Source organism: Neofelis nebulosa, chromosome 3, assembly GCF_028018385.1.
Source record: "Neofelis nebulosa isolate mNeoNeb1 chromosome 3, mNeoNeb1.pri, whole genome shotgun sequence".
Lineage (NCBI taxonomy): Eukaryota > Metazoa > Chordata > Mammalia > Carnivora > Felidae > Neofelis > Neofelis nebulosa.
In genome coordinates this window covers 102946693-102972083 of record NC_080784.1, presented here as the reverse complement: position 1 = coordinate 102972083, position 25391 = coordinate 102946693, and the positions used below count along the sequence as shown (strand labels likewise).

At 36.8% G+C, this 25391-nt stretch overlaps 1 protein-coding gene across 2 annotated transcripts in view; it reads left to right on the top strand.

The window, feature by feature from the left end:
* FGF2 (fibroblast growth factor 2) overlaps positions 1-25391 on the top strand; it is a 69550-nt gene that overhangs the window by 33585 nt on the left and 10574 nt on the right. For both annotated transcript variants that reach the window (XM_058721451.1, XM_058721450.1), the window contains exon 2: positions 22223-22326. In XM_058721451.1, the coding sequence (XP_058577434.1) occupies positions 22223-22326 (104 nt within the window). The remainder of the gene's footprint in view (positions 1-22222; positions 22327-25391) is intronic.

Below are 25391 nucleotides of genomic sequence, written 5' to 3'. Positions count from 1 at the left end.
ACTCTCTCTTCCCCTCTCTGCCCCTCCCCCACTCATGCTGTCTGTCTGTCTGTCTCTTTCAAAATAAATAAAATAGACTTAAAAAAAAAAGAATAAGAAGGAAAATAAAGTAATAAACATAGAAAGGCAGTAACCTAAAAAGGTTTAACAAGCATAATCAGTTATTTGCTGAATTATTTTGATACTATTCATTTCCATTCCAGTGCGTAGTATTTTTTTTTTAATGTTTATTTTAAAAGAAAGAAAGAGATAGAACATGAGCAAGGGAGGGAGACCAAGAACAAGAGAGATTGAGAGACCAGAGGATCCGAAGCAGGTTCTGTGCTGACAGCAGAGAGCCCGATGTGGGATTCGAACTTATGAACCATGAGATCATGACCTGAGTCAAAGTCGGACACTTAACCAAGTGAGCCACCCAAGCACTCCCCCAGGGCATAGTATTTTTGTGAAACCAATGATCATGTTTAACCTCAGTAATCAAGATACTGTATAAGGATATGGCAAACATTTTTGAAAATCTTTTCCACTTCTCCAGTTTTTAGCTATAATTTCAAATATCTTGTCTTAGAGAACTCAACTTCAGAGCAGTCCACTTAACTTTTCTAACTTGGACCTCAAAGCAGCAGCGTTCTTGCAGGGTGGAACCATGATCTTCTTTAACCGTGATCCTGTTTCCTTTAAAATTCTCAGCACAGCTGAAGAAGGGGCCCTGTTTCTTACTACAGACTTCCAGGCAAAGGAGCTGTTTCCAACTTCCTACTAAATCCACCCAGCTATGTCATGCAGGGGATGCAGGGAAGAATTTTCCTTGGGAGGGCCTCCTCAGAAGTTTTGGAGATGGGCCTTGAGCTCTTGGCTGGAATCAGGGTTTTCCAAAGTGGAGGCTGTAGCAATGCTCGTCACTGATTGGGAGACGTGCTGCCTGGGCTATTTTCATGAGAGTCAAATAAAACTCTCTTGTCTTAAGCCTGCTTTGAAAGGTGTTTTCCTAATGATTTTACCAGTCAAATAGAATGACTGTGTGGGAGAGTGTAGTTAAATAACTGGAACACTCTGGGCAGCCTCCCTTCCCCACCCTGTGCCCCTACTTGCCTTTCCCCGCCGAAGCTCCTCCTCTCCCAGGCACACACTTGCTGCTCTGTTTTCTGTTCTGGAGCTGCCTGAATTGTGTGATTTTTGTAGATGAATGCAAACTCTTCAATCCAGAAAGAAGTGCCAGGAACACAAACAGTCCAGCTAATTGGCGTTCACCCCTAGGGGAGGAGCATGACCAAACAAGCTCATTGCATTATCTCTATGGGGCACTTAACTCAGAGAAACCTCAGGCTCTCTCAAATCATCCACGAAGCATTTCACAAAAGCATTTCAAAAAGAGAGAACTGCCAGGAAAAGGCTGTAATCAGGAGGTGCTCCATCTCTTGGGTATGTTGGGCTGATTGCAAAAATACTTGCTTGTGGCAGCTTATATTTTTATTGTTAATCTTATCTGAGCTGTTTGTGAATTCAGGGTACTCCAGCCAGGTTAATAGGTTTTGGAACATGGATGTCAAGTTGGTGACCTACAAGCCAAATTCCCATCACAGACTGTTGGGGCCAGGGAGGGAGAGGAGATGGGCCGGGGAGAGGGGGGAGATTCAAACTCTGCACTTGGGTGGTGCTGAGTAGTGGCTGCCCCCACTAGCTGGGTGTATGTGTGCTATAGCCCATGGTCCAGGGCAATCCTCAATCCCCCCTATTCCCCTTAGTCTTATTATCAAGCTGCTTCACTCTTCTCTCACTTGCATAGTCCCTGTAGGCCTTTGAGTTTGCCACACTGCTTTTAGTACAAGTCTTTTCATAGTGTTCCTTGAATCCTGGACTCCATTGACTCTGAGACAAACCGAAGGGGTTAAGGATTTTTTTAAGAATTGATTTGTATTATAGAACTACAACTTAGAAATATCAGCAGTTATTTTTCAGAGAAAATATTTCTCAGCTATAGCAGTGGCCAACCCTGACTGAAAGTCTGACTTTCAACAGTTTGTTCCATGTTAGGATACTGACTTCCTCAAAGGCCTGTCTGCTGCTGGTCTGTAACAACAGAGCCGCTCTTCTAAAGCCTGATGCTTCCACCTCCAGCCTCAGAAGGCCTCTGCTGGAAGAAATCTCCTCACAAGTTGTCCAGATGCCTGCCCCAGATGCCAATGAGCTTCCTGTTAACTCAGTAAACATTGTAGGAGATAACAGAGAAATGTGATACGATCACATGTTCTGTATTCACAGACACAGTTCTTGGAGTTCTTTTTACTAACGAAAACTAGAAAAATCTGTAAACATCCAGCTATATGAGGCACAAAAAAAATCTTTTTGTCTTGTCTTTATATAATCCTCTTCCACCACATAATGTTTTAGTATGACCACAAAAGAGGAGGCTGCCTGGGGGCCTCAGTTGGTTGAGCATCCAACTCTTTGTTTCAGCTCAGGTCATGATCTCATGGTTTGTGAGTTCAAGCCCTGCATCTGTCTCTGTGCTGACAGCATGATGCCCGCTTGGGATTCTCTCTCTCCCTCTCTCTATGCCCCTCCCCTGCTCGTGTGCATTCTCTCTCTCTCTCTCTCTCTCTCTCTCTCTCTCTCTCTCTCTCTCAAAATAAATAAATAAACTTAATAAAAATGACAACAAACAGGTAGCAGAAAGGGTGTTTGAGCATATTTCTTCCTTTTGCCCCCTGTCTTCACTTTCTAGTGGAACTATTCAGAGGCTATGAAGAATAGAGAATGGAAGAAATTGAGAACCCATGGTGATAGGAGAGCCCACAGACCACATAATCAACCTCTGAATAATTGAGAATTTGAGAAGTAGAATAAACCAACAAAAAAAGAATTTTCAAATAATCAAATGATTCCTTTTTGAGTCATTTCATGTATTTGCCCTATGATTATTAGAATAAAATTAAATTTTAGTATTAAATGAAACTCTACATCAGATTCTTGTATTGTACAATTGACCCTTCAACACTGTGGAAGGTAAAGGTGCTGATTCCCCTTCCCCCCTGAAAATCTGCATATAACTTTGGACTCCCCAAAAACTGAACTACTAATAGCTTAGGGTTGATCAGAAGTCTTACCAATAGTATGAATAGTCAGTGCCCATTTTGTATGTTGTATGTATCATATAATGTACTCTTAAAGTAAGCTAAAGAAAAGCAAATGTTATTAAGAAAATCCTAAGGAAGAGAAAATACATTTACAGTACTGTACTGTAAAAACTCTACATGCAAGTGGAACCACACAATTCAAACCTGTGTTATTCAGGGGTTAGCTGCATTGTGTTTTATTTCATGTGCCCAGATAGGACTGAGCTCATAGTGAGTCAACAATGAGTTGTGGAATGAAAATATCAACATACAGTGGAGGCTGCTTGTTTGGTCTGGGGCTTTTCTACCTGTGGGTTCTCAATTTCTTCGATTTCTATTTTACCATGGAAACTGAAGTTAGAGTAAAAATAATATCTATGGGAAGCTTTACATCTTCTTTACATTACTTAGCTTTTATTTTTTCTCTTAAGTCTATGTTATCTGAAAATACCTATTTCAAATGTTAATTATTAAACAGATTTTTTTTTAAATTAAAAAAAAAAATTTAACTTTTTAAAATGTTTTTATTTATTTTTGAGACACAGAGAGAGAAAGAGCATGAGAGGGGGAGGGGCAGAGAGAGAGAGGGAAGACAGAATCTGAAGCAGGCTCCAGGCTCTGAGCTGTCAGCACAGAGCCCAATGCGGGGCTCAAACTCACAAACCACGAGATCATGATCTGAGCCAGTCAGATGCTTAACCGATTGAGCCACACAGGTGCCCCATAAACTAACTGAGATTTTAACTAAGCTGACTTTTTAAAATTAATTTTATTTATTTTGAGGTAGTTATAATTCACATTCAACTGTAAGGAATACTAGAGAGAGGTTCTGTGTATAGTTATCCCCAATTATAACATCTTGCAATATCCTAGTACAATATCACAACTAGGATATTGACATTGACACAGTCAAGATACAGAACATTTCTGCATTCACAAGGAGTCTTCAAGTTGCCCTTTTATAGTCACACTCAATTCCCTAACCCCACCTTTGGCAACCACCAATCTATTCTCCATTTCTATAATTTTGTGGCCAAGTTATTTTTAGAAACATCTCTCTAACAGTCGGCCTCTGGGGAGAAAAGACCACTTAACACTTTTATAGGGTTGATGACTTTTGTTGGTAGAAGTTTATATTTATAGATGCATGCTGTCGCTGATGCTTTGTGTTGCTGTGCCAAGAGACTGTGTGGGGTCCTGAAATCCAGATTACTAAGACATCGGTACTGCAGTTATTCTTGCCAGAAAATGCCCCTGCCAGTGGTTGACGGAATTTTCCTGCCTGATTACGCCACCTCCACAATGCTGGCCAAGAAGTGCCATTGGTGGCAGAGTGGTTCAGGCTTCTCCCTGACATTAGGACAGTCAGATTATGTCTGGATCCACTGGAAGCTGTGAAAGGGTCTGGGGAGGTGTTTTCTTTACCTATCAACCTGTTGTGACTATTAACTGATGGATGTTGGGACTGTGAAGTCTCCTTTTCTCTCCGTCTTTGAAGTTACGTGCAGCCCTGCTTTGACCCCCGTATTATACTTGGACCTTTTGGAATGCCTAAGGATACCTAATAGGCTTTCCCTCTTTCTTGCTATCCGTCTGACTTAAGTATCTGATGCCACTCTAGAAGTGAAACCAATTGCTGTTCTTAAGCAGCTGTGTTATTAGAAGAGCTGAGAATCATCTGATATTTACAGCCATTTGGGCCTTGTGTTACACTTGCTCTTATCTGTAGCTTAGCTAGCCCAAATGCTTCCATTTTAGGTCATGAAGTAGGAGATCCACTAGAGGAGATACTGGAGGAAATTGACTTTTGTAGGTTTTTGTGCATTAGAATTGCATGCAACTGTCCTGTCTGGCATGAATCAGCTGTAGATTTTCATTTTTTGTTATGATTGTGGAAATTAAACAGTATCGCTTAAAGAAAAAAAATTATGCTAAGAAGTTTGCTATTTCAGATTTAATATATTACACTTATTTTATTTAAACTGTTTTAGAGATTTTGTCATACAGATTTAAGTCCCACAATAAAAACAATTTCTACTAAAATAGAATTGATTAAATAGGAATTGATATACAGAAAGATTTTTGGGGTTCATAAAGCCATGTCCCGGCTGAGTAGTAATGAAGGAATTCATGGATCTCTTGATTTTTCTTTAAGTTTATTTATTTTGAGAGAGAGCGTGCGAGAGAGAACAAACAGAGGAGAGGCAGAGAGAGAAGGGGACAGAGGATCCAAAGTGGGCTCAGTGCTGACAGTAGAGAGCCTGATGCCGGGTTTGATCTCCCAAAGTATGAGATCATGACCTGAACCCAAGTCACATGCTTAACTGACTGAGCCACCCAGGTGCTCCCTCCCCGCCCCCTGCCTTTTTTAAAGTTTATTTATTTATTTTGGGATTGAAAGCCCGAGCAGGAGGGGCAGAGAGAGAGAAAATCCCAAGCATATGATATGGAGCTGGATTCCACAAACTGAGATCATGACCTGGGCTGAAATCAAGAGTGGGTTGCCAAACCGACCTAGCCACCCAGGTGCCCTGGAATTCATGGATTTCTAAGGTTCTTCCAGCTCTTCTTTTTTTCCTTCCCATTTTCTTTCATATTATATTCAATTTAATCTTTGCAAACTGAGGAGTTGCTAAGAACTTTAAAGAACCATCTGTGTGTCCAGTGTTCTCATCTATAAATTTTAACTAGTCAGTTGTGAAGAAAATGGGATGTGGGTTTGGGGTTCTGGGATGCTATACTAAAGGAAAGTAAAAAATGAAAGCTTAATGAGAGGGGCTATGTGAAACTTGTTAGTCATTTTTGTGTTTTGTTCACAAAAAAGGAAGGAAGAAATTTAGGTTGCTGATCTTTGTTTATCTGATTATTATCTCAAGTAGTATGTATATATATATATATATATATATATATATATATATATATATATATGTGTGTGTGTGTGTATGTATATATATATATACATACACACACACACATATATATATATATATACATATATATATACATATACATATATATATATATATATACATACACACACACACACATATATATATATATATATATATATATATATAGAGAGAGAGAGAGAGAGAGAGAGAGAGAGAGAGAGAGAGATTTAGAGGTTTTCATTTTCAGCAAATGAGTTTCTTTTGTTACCTAGGCTTTTTCAGTGCCTGGTCTTCAGGATTAAATTGGATTAATCCAATGTATTTTTTTTTTTAACTGAAAAACATAATTTTGTTGGAAAGTTAACACACTCTATCACCCAGTTTTAAAGTTAAAAGTTTGTTTTGAATGAGTAAGAAATTAAAATATGTTCAGTGTTCTGGGAGGAGGATGCCAGGAAATAAGAGTACTTGTCACCTGCAGACCAATATAATGAACTTTGAAATATAGTATTAGCTGCTTTACTGATTGTCTTCATGTACCAAATTGATAACTTCTGTTTGCTTCAGTTTGAAATTACTTAAATGACAAATAACATTAATGCTGGCACAATGAAAGGAGCGCTGTACAGTTGCTACTAGAACGTAAGCTCTGTGACGGCCAAGACTTTGTACATCCTGGTTACAGTTGTATTTCTAGCTCCTAGTGTATTCCTGACATATAACAGGCAACCAATACCACTTGAATGAATGAATGAATAATAAACACAGGATGACAGGTTGAGAAATACTATGTCTTTGTCTTCTTTGCAGTATCATTTAGTTTGAGAATAGTGAAACAATTATTAACTTATTTGCTGTAAGTAAAGAATCAGCCTCACTATGATAAGACATTATATATAGGATAAATGACATATTTTTATAAGATGTCCGGGCACATTTTGTAGGTCATATTTGCCCTCTCCTAGATATTCTCATGCTCAAATACAAGGTTTCCTAACAAATATAATTCCTTGAATCTCAAAGCAATAGAAAAGAAATAAGTACAGTAGGAGGCCAAAATAGTTGATGATTACTGTGTACTGAAACTGTTATACATGGAGAGAGATCTAATATCATCTGATCTGCACTGTAGGCTTGTGTAATAGCAACTATTTTCCATTGTGCAGGTGAGAAGGGAAGCTCAGCCAGCAACTGGTGAAGCCTGATTCAGAGTCCTGTTCCGTTTGACTCCAAAATGCATGCAATTTGACACCATGTTTTTTTCCAAGTACTACATTCTAATTTCTGTGGTTTATTTCAGTCATACTTCTTGAAGAAGTTGTTTGCATTCACTGTTCCCAAATTCTTACTGTGGTTAAATCCACTAAATACTATTTGGTCAAATTACTGGTCTTCTTTTGTACCATTTGCTCCTGAAGGGCTTTTTGAAGGTCCCACTTGAGATTATGTCTTCACTTGGTTTTTACTCTTCCTGGTTCTCTACTTTTGACTACTCCCTTCATCAAATTTATGGGATTTCATCAAATTTATGGATTATTTGGGGGGATAAGTGATACCTTAATTATATTGAGTCTTTTCATTTGTAAGCATTCATACCTCCCCTTTTAAGTCTTTTAAAATGACTTTTGATAAAGTTTTATAATTTTCTCCATAAAAGTCCTAGGTACCTTTAGTTATTATCACAAATGTTATCTTTTTTTTTTTTTTTAAAATAATCACATGTTCTATCAGTTTGTTGTGAGTTACAGAAACTCAATTGATTTTTATATATTCTTATATCAAGCAACCTGGCTCAATTATTTCTAATAGTTCATTTGTATTTTATTTTGACATTTAAAATACTTTAGAAATGATTTAAAAATTTTTTTTATTGTTTATTTTGCGAGAGCGAGAGAGACAGAGCGTGAGTGGGGGAGGGGCAGAAAGAGAGGGAGACAGAATCTGAAGCAGGCTCCAGGCTCTGAGCTGATAGCGCAGAGCCTGACATGGGGCTTGAACCCACGAACCACAAGATCATGACCTGAGCTGAAGTCACACACCTAACTGACTGAGCCATCCAGGTGACCCTATAAGAATAATTTTAGATTTACAGAAGAGTTGCAAAGATTTTAGAGTTCTCCTATACCCTTCACCCAGCTTTCCCTAAGGTTACTTTCTTATATAACTGTGGCACTGTTGTCAAAACTAAAAGAACTGATACTGGCACATTACTTTTAACTAAACTACAGATTTTGTGTGGATTCCAGCACTTTTTCCACTAATGTCCTTTTTTTCTTCCAGGATCCAGTCCAGAATATCACATTGAATTTTTTAGTCTTTGATTTTTAATGTAGAAAATTGTACCATCTGCAAAGGAGACCAGTTTTGTCTCTTAGTTTCTGTGTGTGTGTGTGTGTGTGTGTGTGTGTGTGTGTGCATGCGCATGTGCTATAGTTACCAGATGTGTATATACATAGCTTTCTGTACTTGCTTGTACTGACCACTCTTACCCAGGCTTTACTTGCTCTACGTCCTTCACTTCTCCCATAAATGTTGATACTTACCAAGATTCTTCCTTTGTCCTTAGTTCACACCTGCTACACATTGTTCTGGAGGATCTCATCCATTTTATAGCTCCCTGTGTGGATTGGGTACAGCCTCTGTGCCCAAGGCAGGTGTTTGTTTGCTACAATTACCAAATCTTTATTTCTAGCTTAGATTTATTTTTTGAGCTCCAGATTCATATAGCTGTCTTCTGGATATCTCTGTCTTGATTTTTCACAGATTTTCAATATGTCTTAAGGGAGCACATCTCATTGTCTTCTCTTGTCCCTTCTCTCATATTTACCATCTCAATAATCTCTCAGTTATCCAAGGTAGAGAAACCTGGGACTCATTCTGAACTCCCTCCTTTTCTTCCTCTTTTTTCTCTTCCTTCCTTGCTTCCCTGCCTTCTCTTACTTCCATTCCGTTCATTCCCTTCCTGTCCACTCCTGTTAATTCTATTTCCTTCATTTCTGACATGTTTACCAGCTATTTCATTTAAACCTCTCATTATTTCACACTATCAAACTCCTTAACACTTTATTCAGAGCCTCTGGCCTCATCACCTCATCTTGTCCCATGATGCCTTTCTCCACAGCACACACATCACTCTCACCCTTTGTGCTAGCCATAGCTAAGTACCTGGTGTTCCTTAGATATGCAGTATTCTTCCCTTTCTCCTTTGGAAGTTGTATAAGGATGCTTTTGTTTGGTTTGTACTCTATTTTCCTGACTAACTCCTGCTAATTCCTTTGGTCTCCATTCAGTTGTCACTGCTCCCAGGAAACCGTTAATTTCCCAGGCTGGGTTAAATGCACTTACTGAGAACTCTCAAGGTAGTTTGTGTGTATTTCTCTCATGGCACTTAAAGTATTGAGCTTGTTTAGTTATGTGTATACAATTGCTCTTCTCCTTGACAATACGGCATGTTCTTCAAGGTCAAAGACCAATGTTGTCTTTTGCTTTGTGCTTCCTATTGCTTAGCACACAGTACCTGGCACATAGCTGTAACTAAAAAATCTTTATTGAATGAGTGCATAAATATATTCACCATTCTTGGAAATACTGACTTGACGGTTTCCAAAAATGATATTCTTTCACCAGGGACAAAACTGTCTAAATGTCAGCTTCCTTATTTATAAATGAGAAAAGTACACTAGATGATCTTGAAGTCCTCCTTCACAGCTCTAACAAATTGGTGTTTATGAGTTTAAGATTTATCATACTTGAGCATATTCAAAAGAAAACAATGCAAATTCAGGGGGAAATTAAAAAAAAAAAAGAGTTCCAAAATGTTTTGAGCAGTAGAAATAACCCTGAAATAATAGTTTGACATTTTAGTTTTACTGCAGAATTAAATGTGTCAAGTGCTAATAATCTGAGCACTTAAGCATTTGCGTTGTTTACTTATGATGATCAGAATTTCTGTTCCTTTGATTGCATAACCAAATATTTTAGAAAGACTGTATAAATTCTCCTTTGCTGAAGATTTTCAAGGAAAAGTTAGACAGCTGTTCCTCATGGATATTGTAGATAGGATTTAAAATGTAATTGTACAATGATGAGACTAATATACTACTAAGGTCTTGCCTAATGATGAGATCCATCAATTTTGTGGTTTGTAGTTTTTTTTTTTTTTTTTTTTTTTTGCTATAACAGAAAAGAAAGTTGAATTATAAGCTAAGTCTGTGTTTATCAAAATTGTGGATTTCTGTGCATTCAAAAACTCAGTATAGTGAGTGGTCTCCAACTTGCTGTAATGACCTGGGTTAAATCAGTGTTCAAGGCCCAATTTAAAAGGTCTTTTAGTGTAGTACTTTTGCTTTTACAACATAGATATACCATTGATACAGAAAACCACATAAAACATCTTGTACTTTAATGAATTATTACTAGGTGAACATTCTTGTAACTGTCACTCAGATCGAAAAACAATTTTGTCAGCCACCCTAGAAGCCCATGTCCTCTGTCCCAATCACAGTCCCTTGCCTTCTCAATAAAAGTGAACTGATTTTTTTTTTTAATTTTGGAGAGAAAGAGTGCACACACAAGAGGGGGAGAGGGGCAGAGGAGAGAGAGAGAGAGAGAGGGGTGGGGGGAGAATCTTAAGCAGCCTCCATGTGCAGCATGGAGCCTGATGTGGGGCTGGATCCCATGTCCCTGGGATCATGACCTGAGCCAAAATCAAGAGTCAGACACTCAACTGACTGAGCCACCCAGGTGCTCCTATAGATTTTTATTTTAATAACTTCTTTGTATTATTGTTTCATCGTATCGATAGGAATCCTTAAGTATTCTACTTTAGTTTTGCTTTTTAAATATGTGTTTTAATCTCTCAGTCTGCATTTTGCTGATTGCTTTAGCTGTCTAGGACTTGGCTATTTTGGACAAATGTGGCTTATTTCATACCTCAGTTCTGGAATGACATTCTACCTGGAATATCATTCCTCCTTATCTCCCTACCCTGTACCTTCTTCATGAAATTATTTCCTACTTACCCTTTAAAACTTAGCTGAAATCTCATTCCTCCTAGAAAGATTCCTGACATCTAATAACATGTCCTTTTCTGTACTTCTCATAGAGCCTGTATAAAACTCAAGTATGAAACCAAGAGCATTGCTGCAATTGTTTCTTCATCCATTTTTGTCTTGCATGAGATGCTTTCATCCACCAAACATTCACTAAGCAATCCTACATGCCTGGCATTGTGCTACAGCATGGGATGTAGAGATGGGCAAGGTACATCTCCCTGCCCTCAAGAAATTTACAATCAGGGAAAGAAAGACACATGTGATACAAAATTGTTCCAAGTGGAGAAAACAGGATAATATGAGAGTATAGAGGAGAAGGTTCCTATCATAAACTGAGGAGAGCAGGGAGGAGGGAATGACCACAGAAGGTTTTCCAGAGTGGATTATAATTCCAGAGTCTAGCTAAGTGTGTGCCACAGAATAGTACTTATTATATAACAAAAATGAATGTTCTATTTTATAATCACTTATTAAGTACTTTTTAAGTGCAAGCTTCATAGTATTCTCATGGAGAAAATATCTTTTTTTTTTTAAGAGCTATGGTAGATACTTTATAAGTATAGAACTGAAAACCTGTATTGAAGCACTAAAATAGTGTATTGTTTTTATGTAAGGTGAAAATCAAGGCTTTAACATTTATGTAAGTATAAAAATATAAATTTTACATTTCCAGAAACTAGGCTGAGGATGATCGCTTCCCTGGTTAGACATAGACAGAATCAATCATTTTTATGGTTCAGAAGAGTTGATGATTAAGTCATCTTCCATTTTTCAGAACAGATTTTCGCAGGCTTGTCTGCTTGTTATATTTTCTTTCCTGAGAAGTGTGGAAAATTTTACAGTGTACTCTTTATATGGAATATAATGCAATTCCTTTCATTTCCTATCTTAACATACTTAATATTTAAAACTATTTCTTTAAGAAACCCTTCTCCCCACTCTCCTTCCAGCAAATGAAACGTGTCTTTGGCTAATGCCTGTTCTAAGTCATAAGATCCAATGGCTTTACTTATTAAGAGTCTTCTAAATCTGACATATGATTATTGTATCTTTCCTCCCCATGAAGCCAGTGTAACATGGAACAGTGACAACTAAAAATCTAACTTGAATGCAACCAAATTTAGTTTCACTGGACTGTACTGTTCAGTATTTTTGAGTACTAGCTGGAATTTCACATTGTATGGAATGTGTAGAGTATCTGAGGGACTCTATCTGGAACATAAACATAGTTTTTATACCTATTGTGGACTGAATGTTTGTGTTTCTCCTCTCACCCAATTCATACATTGAAGTCCTAACCCCAATGTAATGGTATTAGAAGGTGGGGCCTTTGGGATGTCCACTCTCACAGTACTGGAAATCCTAGCTACAGCAATCAAATAAGAAAAGGGAATAAACAGCATCCATTGGTAAGGAAGAAGCAAAACTTTCACTATTTGCAGATGACATGATACCATATATAGAAAACCCTAAAGACTTCACCAAAAAACTTCTAGAACGGATAAATGAATTCAGAACTGAAATCTGTTGCATTTCTATATACTGATAATAAAGCAGCAGAAAGAGAAATTAAGAAAACATTCCCATTTACAATTGCACCACAAATAGTAAGTTACCTAAGAATGAACCTAACTGAAGAGGTGAAAGACTATGAAAACTAAAAGACACTGATGAAGAAATTGAAGATGACACAAACAAATGGAAAGATATTCTATGCCCATGGATTTGATGAACAAATATTTTTAAAATGTCCATACTGCCCAAAGCAATCTACAGATTCGATGCAATCCCTATCAAAATACCAACGGCATTTGTCACATAACTAGAACAAAGAATCCTAAAATTTGTATGGAACCACAAAAGACCTCAAATAACCAAAGCAATCTTGAAAAAGGAAAGCTGGAGGTGTCACAATCTCCAATTTCAAGTTATACTACAAAGCTGTAGTCATGAAAACAGTATGGTACTGGCACAAAAATAGTCACATCAACCAATGAAAATTGGTATAGCCACTGTGGAAAACAGGATGGATGTTCCTGAAAAAGTTAAAAGTAGAATCACCCACCCTATGACCCAATAATTACACACCTGGGTATTTATCCCCAAATACAAAAACACGAATTCAAAGGGATACATGCACCTCTGTGTATATTGCAGCATTATTTACAGTAGCCAAATTATGGAAGCAACCCAAGTGTCCATCGATAGATGAATGAATAAAGATGTGGTTTGTGTATACACACACAATGGAATATTATTCAGCCATTAAAAAAGAATGAAATCTTGCCATTTGCAACAACATGGATGGAGCTAGAGAGTATAATCCTAAGCAAAATCAGAGAAAGACAACAAGTACTATATGATTTCACTCATGTGGAATTTAAGAAATAAAGAAAAAAAGAGACAAACCAAAAGATGGACTCTTAACTATAGAGAACAAACATGGTTACCAGAGGGGAGGTGCGTGGGAGGATGGGTGAAATAGGTCAAGAGGATTGACTATACTTATCTAGGAGCACCTGGGTGGCTCAGTCAGTTGAGTGTCCGACTTCGGCTCAGGTCATGATCATGAGTTGATCATGATCAGTTCATGAGTTGGAGCCCCATGTTGGGGTTTGTACTAACAGCTCAGAGCCTGGAACCTGCTTCGGTCTCCCTCTCTCTCTGCCCTTCCCCTGCTTATGCTCGGTCTCTCTCTCAAAAATAAATATTTGAAAAAATTAAAAAAAAATATGTTGTTGAGCACTGAGTAATGTATAGGATTGTTGAATCACTAAATTGTACACCTGAAACTAGTCTAACACTGTAAGTTATATTCGAATTAAAAGGAAAAAAAAAAGAAGGTGGGGCCTTTGGGATTTGATGAAGTCATGTGGACAGAGCTCTTATGAGTGGGATCAGTGTCCTTAAAAAAGAGACCCCCCGTCGGGGCACCTGGGTGGCGCAGTCGGTTAAGCGTCCGACTTCAGCCAGGTCACGATCTCGTGGTCTGTGAGTTCGAGCCCCGCGTCAGGCTCTGGGCTGATGGCTCAGAGCCTGGAGCCTGTTTCCGATTCTGTGTCTCCCTCTCTCTCTGCCCCTCCCCCGTTCATGCTCTGTCTCTCTCTGTCCCAAAAATAAGTAAGTAAGTAAGTAAGTAAGTAAATAAATAAATAAATAAATAAAGAGACCCCGCAGAGTTCCTTAGCCCCTTTCCCCTAGTGAAGACACAGAGAGATGAGAGCTGTTTAAATCACCAGACACCAAAGCTAATAGCATCTTGATCTTGGATTCCTCAGCCTCCAGAACTGTGAGAAATAAGTGTTTACTTAAGTCATCAAGTCTATGGTATCTGTATTATAGCAGGCCTAATAATCTAAGAAAATACCCTTCAATACGTTTCCAACCAAATTAACACTAATTGCCCAATGACCTGCCTTTGGTTACTTGCTTTGTTCTTTTTTAACCTACAAAACCTTCTATTAGAGGAAATTTAAGTTATATGCAAAAAAAAAGGACCAGTATAATGAACCCTATGTATCCATCACCCAGCTTCAGCAGTTATCATCACATGACCAATTGTTTTATCTGTACCTTCACTAGCTCTTTTTCCCCTCCCTGGTACTGCATTGTTTTGAAGTATATACTAGATGACATATCATTTCATCAAGTAATTTAGAAAATGATTATGTAGGGGTGCCTGGGTGGCTCAGCCTAGGTTAAGCGTCTGACTCTTGATTTCGGTTCAGGTCATGATCTCATGGTTTGTGAATTAGAACGCTGCATCCAGCTCTGCATTGACAGCTTGGAGCTTGCTTGGGATTCTCTCTCCCTCTCTCTCTGTCCCTTCCTTGGTCATTCTTTCTGTCTGTCTCTCAAAATAAATAAACTTGAAAAAATTTTAAAGAATGATCATATAAATAAATAAGTGATATGTATGTATTAGTACATATCAGATACATAAATGATTCATATGTATTGCTATGAGACCTTAAGAAAATAGTAACAGTTCCATTCTCATGCCTAAAAATTTAAAAATTCCCTTAGAAGCACAATATCCAGCTAGTTTTAAAATTTCCCCTATGTCGTTTTATTTTTTTACAAAAATTTTAAAAAATACTTGCTTTAATCAGGATTCAAACAAGGTTTACACATTGCGTTTATTCATATGTCTCTTATGTTTCTTTTAATTGAGAAATGTCCACTCCCTCTTGTAACTCACAAATGTGATTATTTTCATAGTCATGTTTACATGGTACACACTTTATGTTTTATTCTAGATTATTTTAAAACTGACAATGCTAGCGTTGTTATGTTCTTATAAAAGTAACATATGCTCAACCAAGAAAAAATTCAAAATGTCAAAAGGTATATGAAAATATTTTAACTAACTCTGGGTTAATTTTCTGCTCCATGTATATTCAAGTGTATACTTTTTACATAGTAAGTATTCCCTCTGCTATTACTTTGGGCCTGAGATTAGAAGTCTTATTTAGAAATCTTTTTGTAGTTCTTAATAATAGAGAACAATTTGATGGTTACCAGAGGGGAGGGGCTTGGGGTAATGGGTGAAATAGGTGATGGGGATGAAGGTGTGTACTAGTCATGATGAGCACAGGGTGGTGTATGGAAGTGTTGAATCACTATATGGTACGCCTGAAACTAATATAACAGTGCATTAACTAACTGGAATAGGAATAAAAATATACATAAAATAAAATAATATTGGCAAAATCTTTTTCTAGTTCTTGGGGTAGAAGCTTAGATTTTCATAATTTTCTGCTTTTCTAGTATCAACACTTAAAGCTATAGCTTTCCCTTTAAGCATGTTGAGTTTCCATTGTCATACAATTAGAAATACTTTCTAATTTCCCTTGTGGTTTATCTGTGTGTGTTTTTAAAGAAATATATTGCTTAATCTCCAAATATTTGGGGGATTTCTAGATAACTTATTGTTACTAATTTCTAATATAATACTTTGATTTCAATCCTTTTAAATGGACTGAGACTTGTTTTATGGCCAATATGTAATTTATTCTTAGGCATATTCCTTAAAAGAATGCATATTCTGCTTGGGTGAACTGACCTTTAAGTGTCAATTTGGTGGTGTATTTGCACGGAAAAGAGTGAAGTTGGATTTTCATACTCCATACTAAAAATTAACTCAAAATGGCTCAAAACCTAAATGGATGAGATAAAACTAAATTTCTCAAGAGAAAAGCTAAGGTGTAAACCCTCATGACCTTGGATTAAGCAGTGTTTTTTTAGATATGACAATAAAAGCACAAAAAATGAAAGAACAAAATTGATAAATTTGATTTCATGAAGACTAAAAATGTTTATGCTTCAAAGGACAACATCAAGAAAGTGGAAATTCAGCCCACATGATGGGAGAAAATATTTGCAAGTCAGATATCTGATTAGGGATTTTTGTGTAGAATATATAAAGAGTTCTTACAATTCATTGATACAAAGATAACCTAATTAAAGTGAGCCTAGGATCTGAATAGACATTTCTCTAAAGGAGGTATACAAATAGTCAATGAATACTTGAAAAGATGCCTGATATTATTGCCCATCAGAAAAATGCATATCAGAAATATGAGATAACACTTCATACCCAGCTAGGATGGCTATAATAAAAATAAGAACAGAAATAGAAAAAACAAAACAAAACCCCACAGAATTTAACAAATGTAGTCTGGATGTAGAGAAATTGGAACCCTCAATTTCTAGTGGGAATGTAAAATGGTTGCTTTGAAAATAGTCTGAATGTTCCTAAATGATTAAACATAGTCACCATATGATCCAGTAACTCGACTTCTTAGTGTATATCCAGAAGAAATGAAAATATGTCTACAAAATCTTGTTTGTGTAGCATGTTCATAACATGTTCATAGCATAGTTCAGAGTAGCCCAAAATGGGAAACAAACCAAATGTTCATCAGCTGATGGATGGGTAAATCAAATGTGGTTCATCTATTCAATGGAATGTTATTTGGCAATAAAAACAAATGAAGTACTGATAATGGCCACGATGTGCATGAACCTTGAAAACCTTATACTAAGTGAAAGAAGCCAGTCATAGAATACCACATATTGCATGATTCCATTGATATGAAATATCCAGAATAGGCAAATCTATAGAAACAGGAAGTAGATTAATGGTAGCCTAGGGCTGAGGATGGTGGTACTGGGGACATGGTAGGTGAGTACTAATGAGTACTAAAGCGTATGGGAGGGTGAAGACGTTCTAAAATTGATTGTAATGATGGTTCCACAATTCTGTGACTATAATAAAACCATTGAATTTTATGTGTGCTTTAAATGAATTGTATCATCTGTGAATTACTACATATTACAGGTTGTTAAAGAAAACAAAGAAACCAGAAGCACCCAATAGTTTAGGACAAAAGCCCTTGATATTAATATCATGGTGACTTTGGAAAAAGAGCTTGTTAGCTGGAGGTAATTGATTTGAACAATTCAAGTCTACTAGGCAAATAAGCATAAGCTAGCTTACCATGCTGGCAGTTTATTTATTTTTTTAGCAGTTTTCAAAAGACTATGATGTTAATAGGAGAATAAAGTCTCAGGTGAATGAAAGCTACCTGATCTAAAAAAAAAAAATCAGGTCAAGTTGGTAGATGTTACTTATATATTCCATATACTTATTGATTTGTTCATTTCTTTTGTCAATTTTTGCTTCAGATATTTTCAGATTCTATTATTCTATCTACATATTTAAGATTATTATGTATTGATGTATCTTACCCTCTTAGCATCATGCAATAACCTTGTTCATCTCTATACTATTGCTTTGAAGTCCACATTGTCATATTAATATAGTCATACCAGCATTCTTACACTTAGGGTGTACATTTTATATTTTTTCCCCACATTTTTACTTTCAACTCCTGTGTCTTTGTATTTAATGTGCTTTTCTTGTAAACAGCACAGTTAAATCTTTTTTATCTTGAGAATTTTTTCTTTTAAATGTATTCATTTGCTTTTAGGTAATTATTGGTATGTTTGGGTTTAATCTGCCATCTTGGAATTTGTTTTCTAATTTCCCCCATCTGTTCTTTGTCCTTATGGTTCTCATTTCCTTCTTTTGGGTTGAGTAGATTTTTTGTATTCTAGTTTGCCTTATAGCCATCTGCCAACTGTTTGGGTAGGTCACGGGTTAGCCTTACTCTTGAACTCAACCCTTGGCTTTCTTTATCTTGGAAGAGCTCTTTTGATCCTGCTTTGCATTTGGTGACAGCTCAGTGCCTGTCAGAGGAATCTTCTTTAGCTTTGTCCTGCTCCCCTCTTTCAGTGGTCTGCTGCTTTGCACTCAGCAAAGGCCTAAGGTACTTTAGGAAGATTTCTCAGTCTTTCTGTTCTGTCCCAACCTTTGATATGTGGTGGTTGTCCACTAGGTGCAAGCTCTGTGAGAGAGAACCAGCAGGTGGATATGGAGTTCTTTGATTAGAGCTCCTCAGAATTCTAATTCTTCACATCAACAGCTATTAAGAGTTAGTAAAATTTCAGCTGGTATCTCCATACTTCCGTTTTTGGCAGGTTTATTCTTTCCTCTGTCAGAGATAAAAGCAGTTAGTCATTTCTGTTTGTTTGTTTGTTTGTTTATTTATTTATTTATTTATTTATTTATTTATTTATTTATTTATTTTTGGGACGAGAGAGACAGAGCATGAACGGGGGAGGGGCAGAGAGAGAGGGAGACACAGAATCGGAAACAGGCTCCAGGCTCTGAGCCATCAGCCCAGAGCCTGACGCGGGGCTCGAACTCACAGACCGCGAGATCGTGACCTGGCTGAAGTCGGACGCTTAACCAACTGCGCCACCCAGGCGCCCCAGTCATTTCTGTTTTTGAGAAGGGATCATATGTATATGGAATTCAGTTCATTTGAGTTACTTTGCATTTCAGTTTTAATGGGTTTTTAAAGAAAATTTATGACTTTTATGGCTTATACAGCTTGTCGTTTTAGGCTGTAGTTATTTTTAAAGTGCATGTAATTATTTGGCAGTGGAAACATTTTTTTTAGGCATCTACAATTGATACTTAATTTTTAGTGACTTAGTGATAATTGCCTAGTGTGGAATAATACCCAAGGAATCTCTAAAAGGTTGATGAATCAATCAATGATGTTACTCTGGGTATTGAGTCACTGGTATTGGCCACTAGTATTGAGTCACTGTTACTGAGATTACTATCCATAATCTCCCTTATGACCATTAATACACACTTAATGATAGTGGGCTAGAGCTAGGCTATGCTTTATTGATGAGGCACCAGAAGAAAGTATAGTGATTATGCAATCTTGCCTCATGAGCATTTATGCAACCTTCTGAGCTAAGAAGAAATATAAATGCGTTCATAATTAATATGGCTTATCTAGATCACTTTAGAGTTGTATATAAGGATTTTGCTCATAATCATTAAGACAATTTTGGTTATATTTGTTAAAAATAAATCTTATTTTCTACATTTCTCTGTATTGTGAAAAAGGCTTTATTAACTTCTTTGTTTAGTTTTCATGTTTTGATTATATTCATTTTGCCTTGTATTATCTTGTAAGATTCTGCAGAACAATTTTGCCTGGTAACTGCAGGCTTACCTAATGCTGTGCTGTCTGGAATCTAATAATGACTGATACACAGAAGAGAATCACACATTAAATGTTCAACAGACTAAAAAGACATAAACTAGTGCAAATAGAATAATAAACTCCCATGCTTCTAATAACTATTGACATAGGTTAGTCAATTTTGTTTTATTTATCCTGCCCATTTTAGGGTTGTCTGGGTGGCTTAGTCACGCATCTGACTCAACTTTGGTTCGGTCGTGATCCTAGGGTCATGGGATTGAGCCCTGCATTAGGCTCCACGCTAAGCATGGAACCTGCTTGAGATTCTCTCTCTCTCTCTCTCTCTCTCTCTCTCTCTCTCTCTCTCTCTCTCTCTCTCTCTCTGTCTTTCTCTCTTTTTCTCTGCCTCTCTCCCCCACTTACACACACATACTCTCTAAAAAATAGATGTTTATTTAAAAATAATAAAAATATCCTGCCCACTTTATAAAAAAAAATGATTGGCTGCTAGAATATGTTATTTTTGGTTGCTAAAATATTTTTAAGCTAATCCCAGATGTTATGTCTTGTTTTACCTGTATGTTGCTCTGCTTGATAGAGAAAATTTTAAAACATAATTATATGACATAATAATATCTAACAAAGTGAATAATAATTCCAGAATCTTTCAAACATTGCTTTTTTATGCCATGTTTCCCTAGCTACCTGGAAATGCCTGTGAGAATTAACTTACTTTGTAATGTTATCTAAATAATATTATACTGACTTCTAAATGTTTGAATATTTACTGCTTTTTTTCTGTTGTTCTCGAGAATGTCCTAGATATGTTGAATGCAAAAATTCATTCTAACACCAGGTAAATTTTATATAAACAATGTATACTTACCCTCTTATGGTGTATACCCTCTTATGGTGACTTATAAGGCAAGTTATAAGAAGCAAAGGTGTGAGAAGGTAATAAAGAGTTAACTTGGCTTAACCAAGACTTTCCTAAACTTATTTGGCCCCAGAACCTGTTTTTTATATGTAACCTCTGTTTGCCAAAATACATTTTGGAGAATACTGTTCTGGGCAGGAGAATGCTGCCTCTGAATAGCAAAACAGAAGATGTTAACTTCATTTTTATTTGAATCAATTAGATAATTATTCTTATGGCATAATTATAATCATGTAATATCTATTTTTTTCCTACTACGATCTGCTTAATACTGATAATACAGTATAACAGGTCACCCTCTTCAAGATCTTACATTCTGAAAATCTTTCAACACGTTGTAAAAGCAAATTAAGTATGAGCATTTTAGTTTTCCACTACATAGATATTTGCAAACTAAAATAGCTATACATCACAATCCCTCTTTCAAGAAAGATAAATGCATTGGTATTATATTAAGGGGGAAGCTAGGGGCGCCTGGGTGGCTCCGTCGGTTAAGTGTCCTACTTTTGGATTTGGCTCAGGTCATGATCTCACAGTTTTGTGGGGTTTCAGCCCTATGTTGGGCTCTGTGCTAACAGCGTGGACCTGCTTGGGATTCTCTCTCTCCCTCTCTCTCTGCTCCTTCCCCACTCACATTGTCTCTCTCTCTTTCAAAAATAAATAAATATAAACAATTTTAAAAGAGGGAAGCTAGAAATAAGATGTGTAGGAAAAAACAGATGAACACAGGGGAAGGAAAAAGGGAAGATAAACAAAGTCTTAACAAACAGGGTTCATGGAGGGGTGGTGGATGGGGGGATGGTCTGGACTGGTGATGGGCATTAGGGAGGACACTTGTTGTGATGAGCACTGGGTGTTATATGGAAGTGATGAATCACTAAAGTCTACTCCTGAAACCAATATTACACTATTTAACTAGAATTTACAGAAAAGTTTGAAACAAAAAAGAAACTCAAGGAAAAACAAACCAAAAGATAATAGTGAGCAGTTATATTTTATTTGTGAAGAATTGGTTAAAAATAACTTAAAAAGTTTAAACTTAAGGGGTACCTGGGTGGCTCAAATGGTTAAGCGCTTGACTTGGGCTCAGGTCATGATCTTGCCATTTTGTGAGTTTGAGCCCCTCATCCGCTCTCTTGCTGTCAGCACAGAGCCCACTTGGGATCCTCTGCCACCACTCCTCCCCGCACCCCCCCCCCCCTTATGTGCGCATGTGCTCTCTCTCTCTCTCTCTCTTGCTCTCTCAAACATTAAAAAAAAAAAAAAAAAAGATTAGGCAGTAGTGTGGAAATTTTTACAAGTGGTTTACATTTTTATGTACTTTAAAAATATGTTCACTTTTTAAAAATATGTAAGCAGTTAACAGGCCAAGTGGAGACTAATTACACATCAAAGGAAAACATTTCCCCATTCTGCCACTCTTCTCTGCTCACTGACACTAGAGTGAGAAGGGAATCTGGAAGCACTCATGCTCTAGAGCATCTGGGTCTCATCCAAGTATGATCTAATTGACACCAGTCCCCTTTCCCTCCACCTTGCCAGTCCTCCAGAGTGGATTAGCTGGTTGCTCTTGTCTTTATATTGCATAAGTGTGTAGATGGCTGTTTTTTCTGTGATGCTACAAAGGTAATTTTTCCCCCATTATTTACAGTCAAACTGCAACTTCAGGCAGAAGAGAGAGGGGTTGTGTCCATCAAAGGAGTCTGTGCAAACCGCTATCTTGCCATGAAGGAAGATGGAAGATTACTGGCTTCTGTAAGTAATGCTCTCTGTTTTTTGTAGTTTTTTTGTTCATTGGCTTTTGTTGCTTTAATTACTAGTAGTGGTATTTATTCTTCATTAAGGATTTTGCAAGTATTAAATAATTTATATTCACCCTCTAAAATACAGTATTACTGTATTTCACAGATAAAAAACTAAAGTTCTGAGGAAGTAATAAAGTAACCATGGAAACACAGCTGCTAGGAAGTAGAGCCTGGATGGCATTTGAGGCAGTCTTGACTCGAGAGCATGAGCTCTAATTCATTGTATTTTACTGCCTTCTCTGCAAAGCTATTAAGCCACAGTTATGAAAATAAACTCATATTGTGTAGTTGTTTGAAGATCAGTGGGGTGGATATATACAATTTTGAGTATCAGTCTTTAAGTTTCTTTTTTTAGATTTCACATACAAAATGCTTGCCATATAGAATACTTGTTGATAATGTGGGCTCTTAACCTAGATACTGATAGTGGCTCTGCCATGTATTAGCTGTGTGTTCTTGAGCAAATTATTCTGAGTTTCCTTACCTGTAACATAGAGACAACAATGATCTTATCTTATAGAGTTTTTGTGAGGACTAAATTAGATAATTTACATCCAGTGCCCAATCTGGGTCATGCATAATAGATCCTCATAATATTTACTTCCTCTTCATCTTCTCATTTATATATAAACTCAGTCAGGACAATGACTTCACTCTTTTACTTTTTCTCAAAGCTAGTTATGAGTCCTAGCTCCTGGGTAATATTCTTTTCACTAATGCAGGCTCCCTGCCACCTCCACCATTGTCATTAGAACCAGGATTACATGTTTGTTGAGCAGACATAGTGTGTGGGGAATAGTGCACAGAAATAAAGCAGTATAAAAGATATAGATCCAACTCCTGTCTCATTGGGGGAATAGATGGGACACATACCTGAAAGTGTGTGTGTGTGTGTGTGTGTGTGTGTGTGTGTGTGTGTGCACATACATGTGTGTGTATACACAATAGTCATCATACCAGTACCAGTAGCCAGTTACAATCGCTTATAACTTTCCCCACAGAATGGATCTAATATTACTGAACACTTGTGGTGTTTTACGGCATACAAATAGTTTTTGAAAATTTTTCTGAGTGAAGACCTTTGGATTTCTCAAGGACCAAAACAGACTTAGGGAGAAAATATTTCAATCATCTGATTGATCATCTGACAAAGATATATTTATGTTGATATGTTATCAATTTATGTGATTTTTGCAGGATAAATAACAAGTCTGGGTATAATGGCATGCACTCTCTTTGGTAGTTGAATAAACTTCAGAATTCTCTTCAAGAATAGCCAATATTTATTGAGCCAACAGTGTGCCAGATGTTATGCTAGGCAACTGGGTTATAAAGTTGAATACAAAATGGTCTGTGTCCGTAATGATTCATAATCTTGGGGAGGCAGAAGTGTAAATAAGTATTTGTAATAATGTGTAAGGGTTTTGATGTATTGTTTCTGTATCTTGTATAGATGCATAATAATATTGGAAAGGAAGTAAGAAATACTATGACATAGGAAGTAATATAGGGAAGGAAGGGCCTAAATTTGTCTAGATTGGGGAGGATGACATATAAATGGGATTTTAGATGACTTGGAAGAAGGAATTCATCATGAAGTCATGGGGCAGAGGAGTGGAGATGAGAGTATAGGTACTTCCAGGGCACGGCACATGCAAAGTCAGAAAGCTTAGGAGGTGTTTCTCTAGCATTATTAGTAATTCACTACTGCTGGAGTGTAAAGTGCAAAGGAAATGTAAAGTGGAAGGGAAGAAGAGATAAGGCTGGAGAGGTGGATAGACTGCTGAAGTGCCTTATACACCATATGTTGCAAGTAGTGGAAAGCCGCTTTATGAACTTGCACTTGCCATAGGCATAATTCTTTCCACTCTTCTCCCTGGCTCCATTTCAGACTATTGTGTTATGGCACATCCCTGGATTCTTCTCCATTCTCCCCTGTGTGTGATTCTTGAGTGATTTGCAAAACATTCTCATTTTGTCACAGATAGAAGAGTACTCTGGACACATAAAATATTTTGGTTCTTAAGAGTTGTGTTACATTGATTGCTACCATTGGGAGTATGAAAAAAGACTTAAGTTATGTACTATTTTTTCCCCTAATACCTTCACATATTAATGGCATGAATACTTTCAGGGTAAGGATTTCTCACTGTTTGAAAACATTTCTTAAGGGTCTGCCTGCCCCCCCCCCCCCCCCCCCCCCACTTTGGAGTTAGAAAAAGCAAAAGTTTAAACTAACTATATTTAACTGGCAAAGCCTATATTTAGAGGCTGAAATTGAGTAATTCTTTAATACACAACAGATTCTTATTCCATTCCATAGCAGGATAAATTTTGTTGCCATGAACAACAGAAGCCCAGAACAAATATTAGGATTTATGATTTGTTATGTGTTCACAAATTGTAGGTTTAAAAAAACTGCAACTGCATATAGTGAAGTTAACTGTAGTTTTAAATTTAAGTCCCCAAACATCATTGGTATAAAAAATGTGCCTGGTCATTATCTGCTAGAAAATTGCATATTGATTTCTAGATAATGCTATAGATTATGAAATCCTTAAGATATCGCAGTGTGAGAAATGTGTATAACTTATGTTGATCCATAATAGTGAAATATGAAAAAAAATTGTATTCTCTGAGGATATACATTTAATAACTGCAAAAGTAAACTACTTTTTTTTTTTTTTTTATACCTTTGCAATAACTTTCTTAGTTGAGGGGCCTTAACAATGAAATGAGACCCCTGTGCATAGCAAAGTAGGGAAAATAGATTTTGGAGGGCTCAATTATCCAATTATCTAGATTGACAATACATACTGATCAAATTTGTTAGAAAAATACAGTAATTGAAGAGGAATGTATGTGATTTTTAAGAGAGAAAATATTAAATGCAAAGGTTACTACCTAATGAGAATTACTGCTTTTACAAACCAATCTCATAAAATTTTACACAACTTCTATGTATATAAAAAAATTAAGGTCCAATTTGCTTTTAACTTTTCACATTTGTATGTT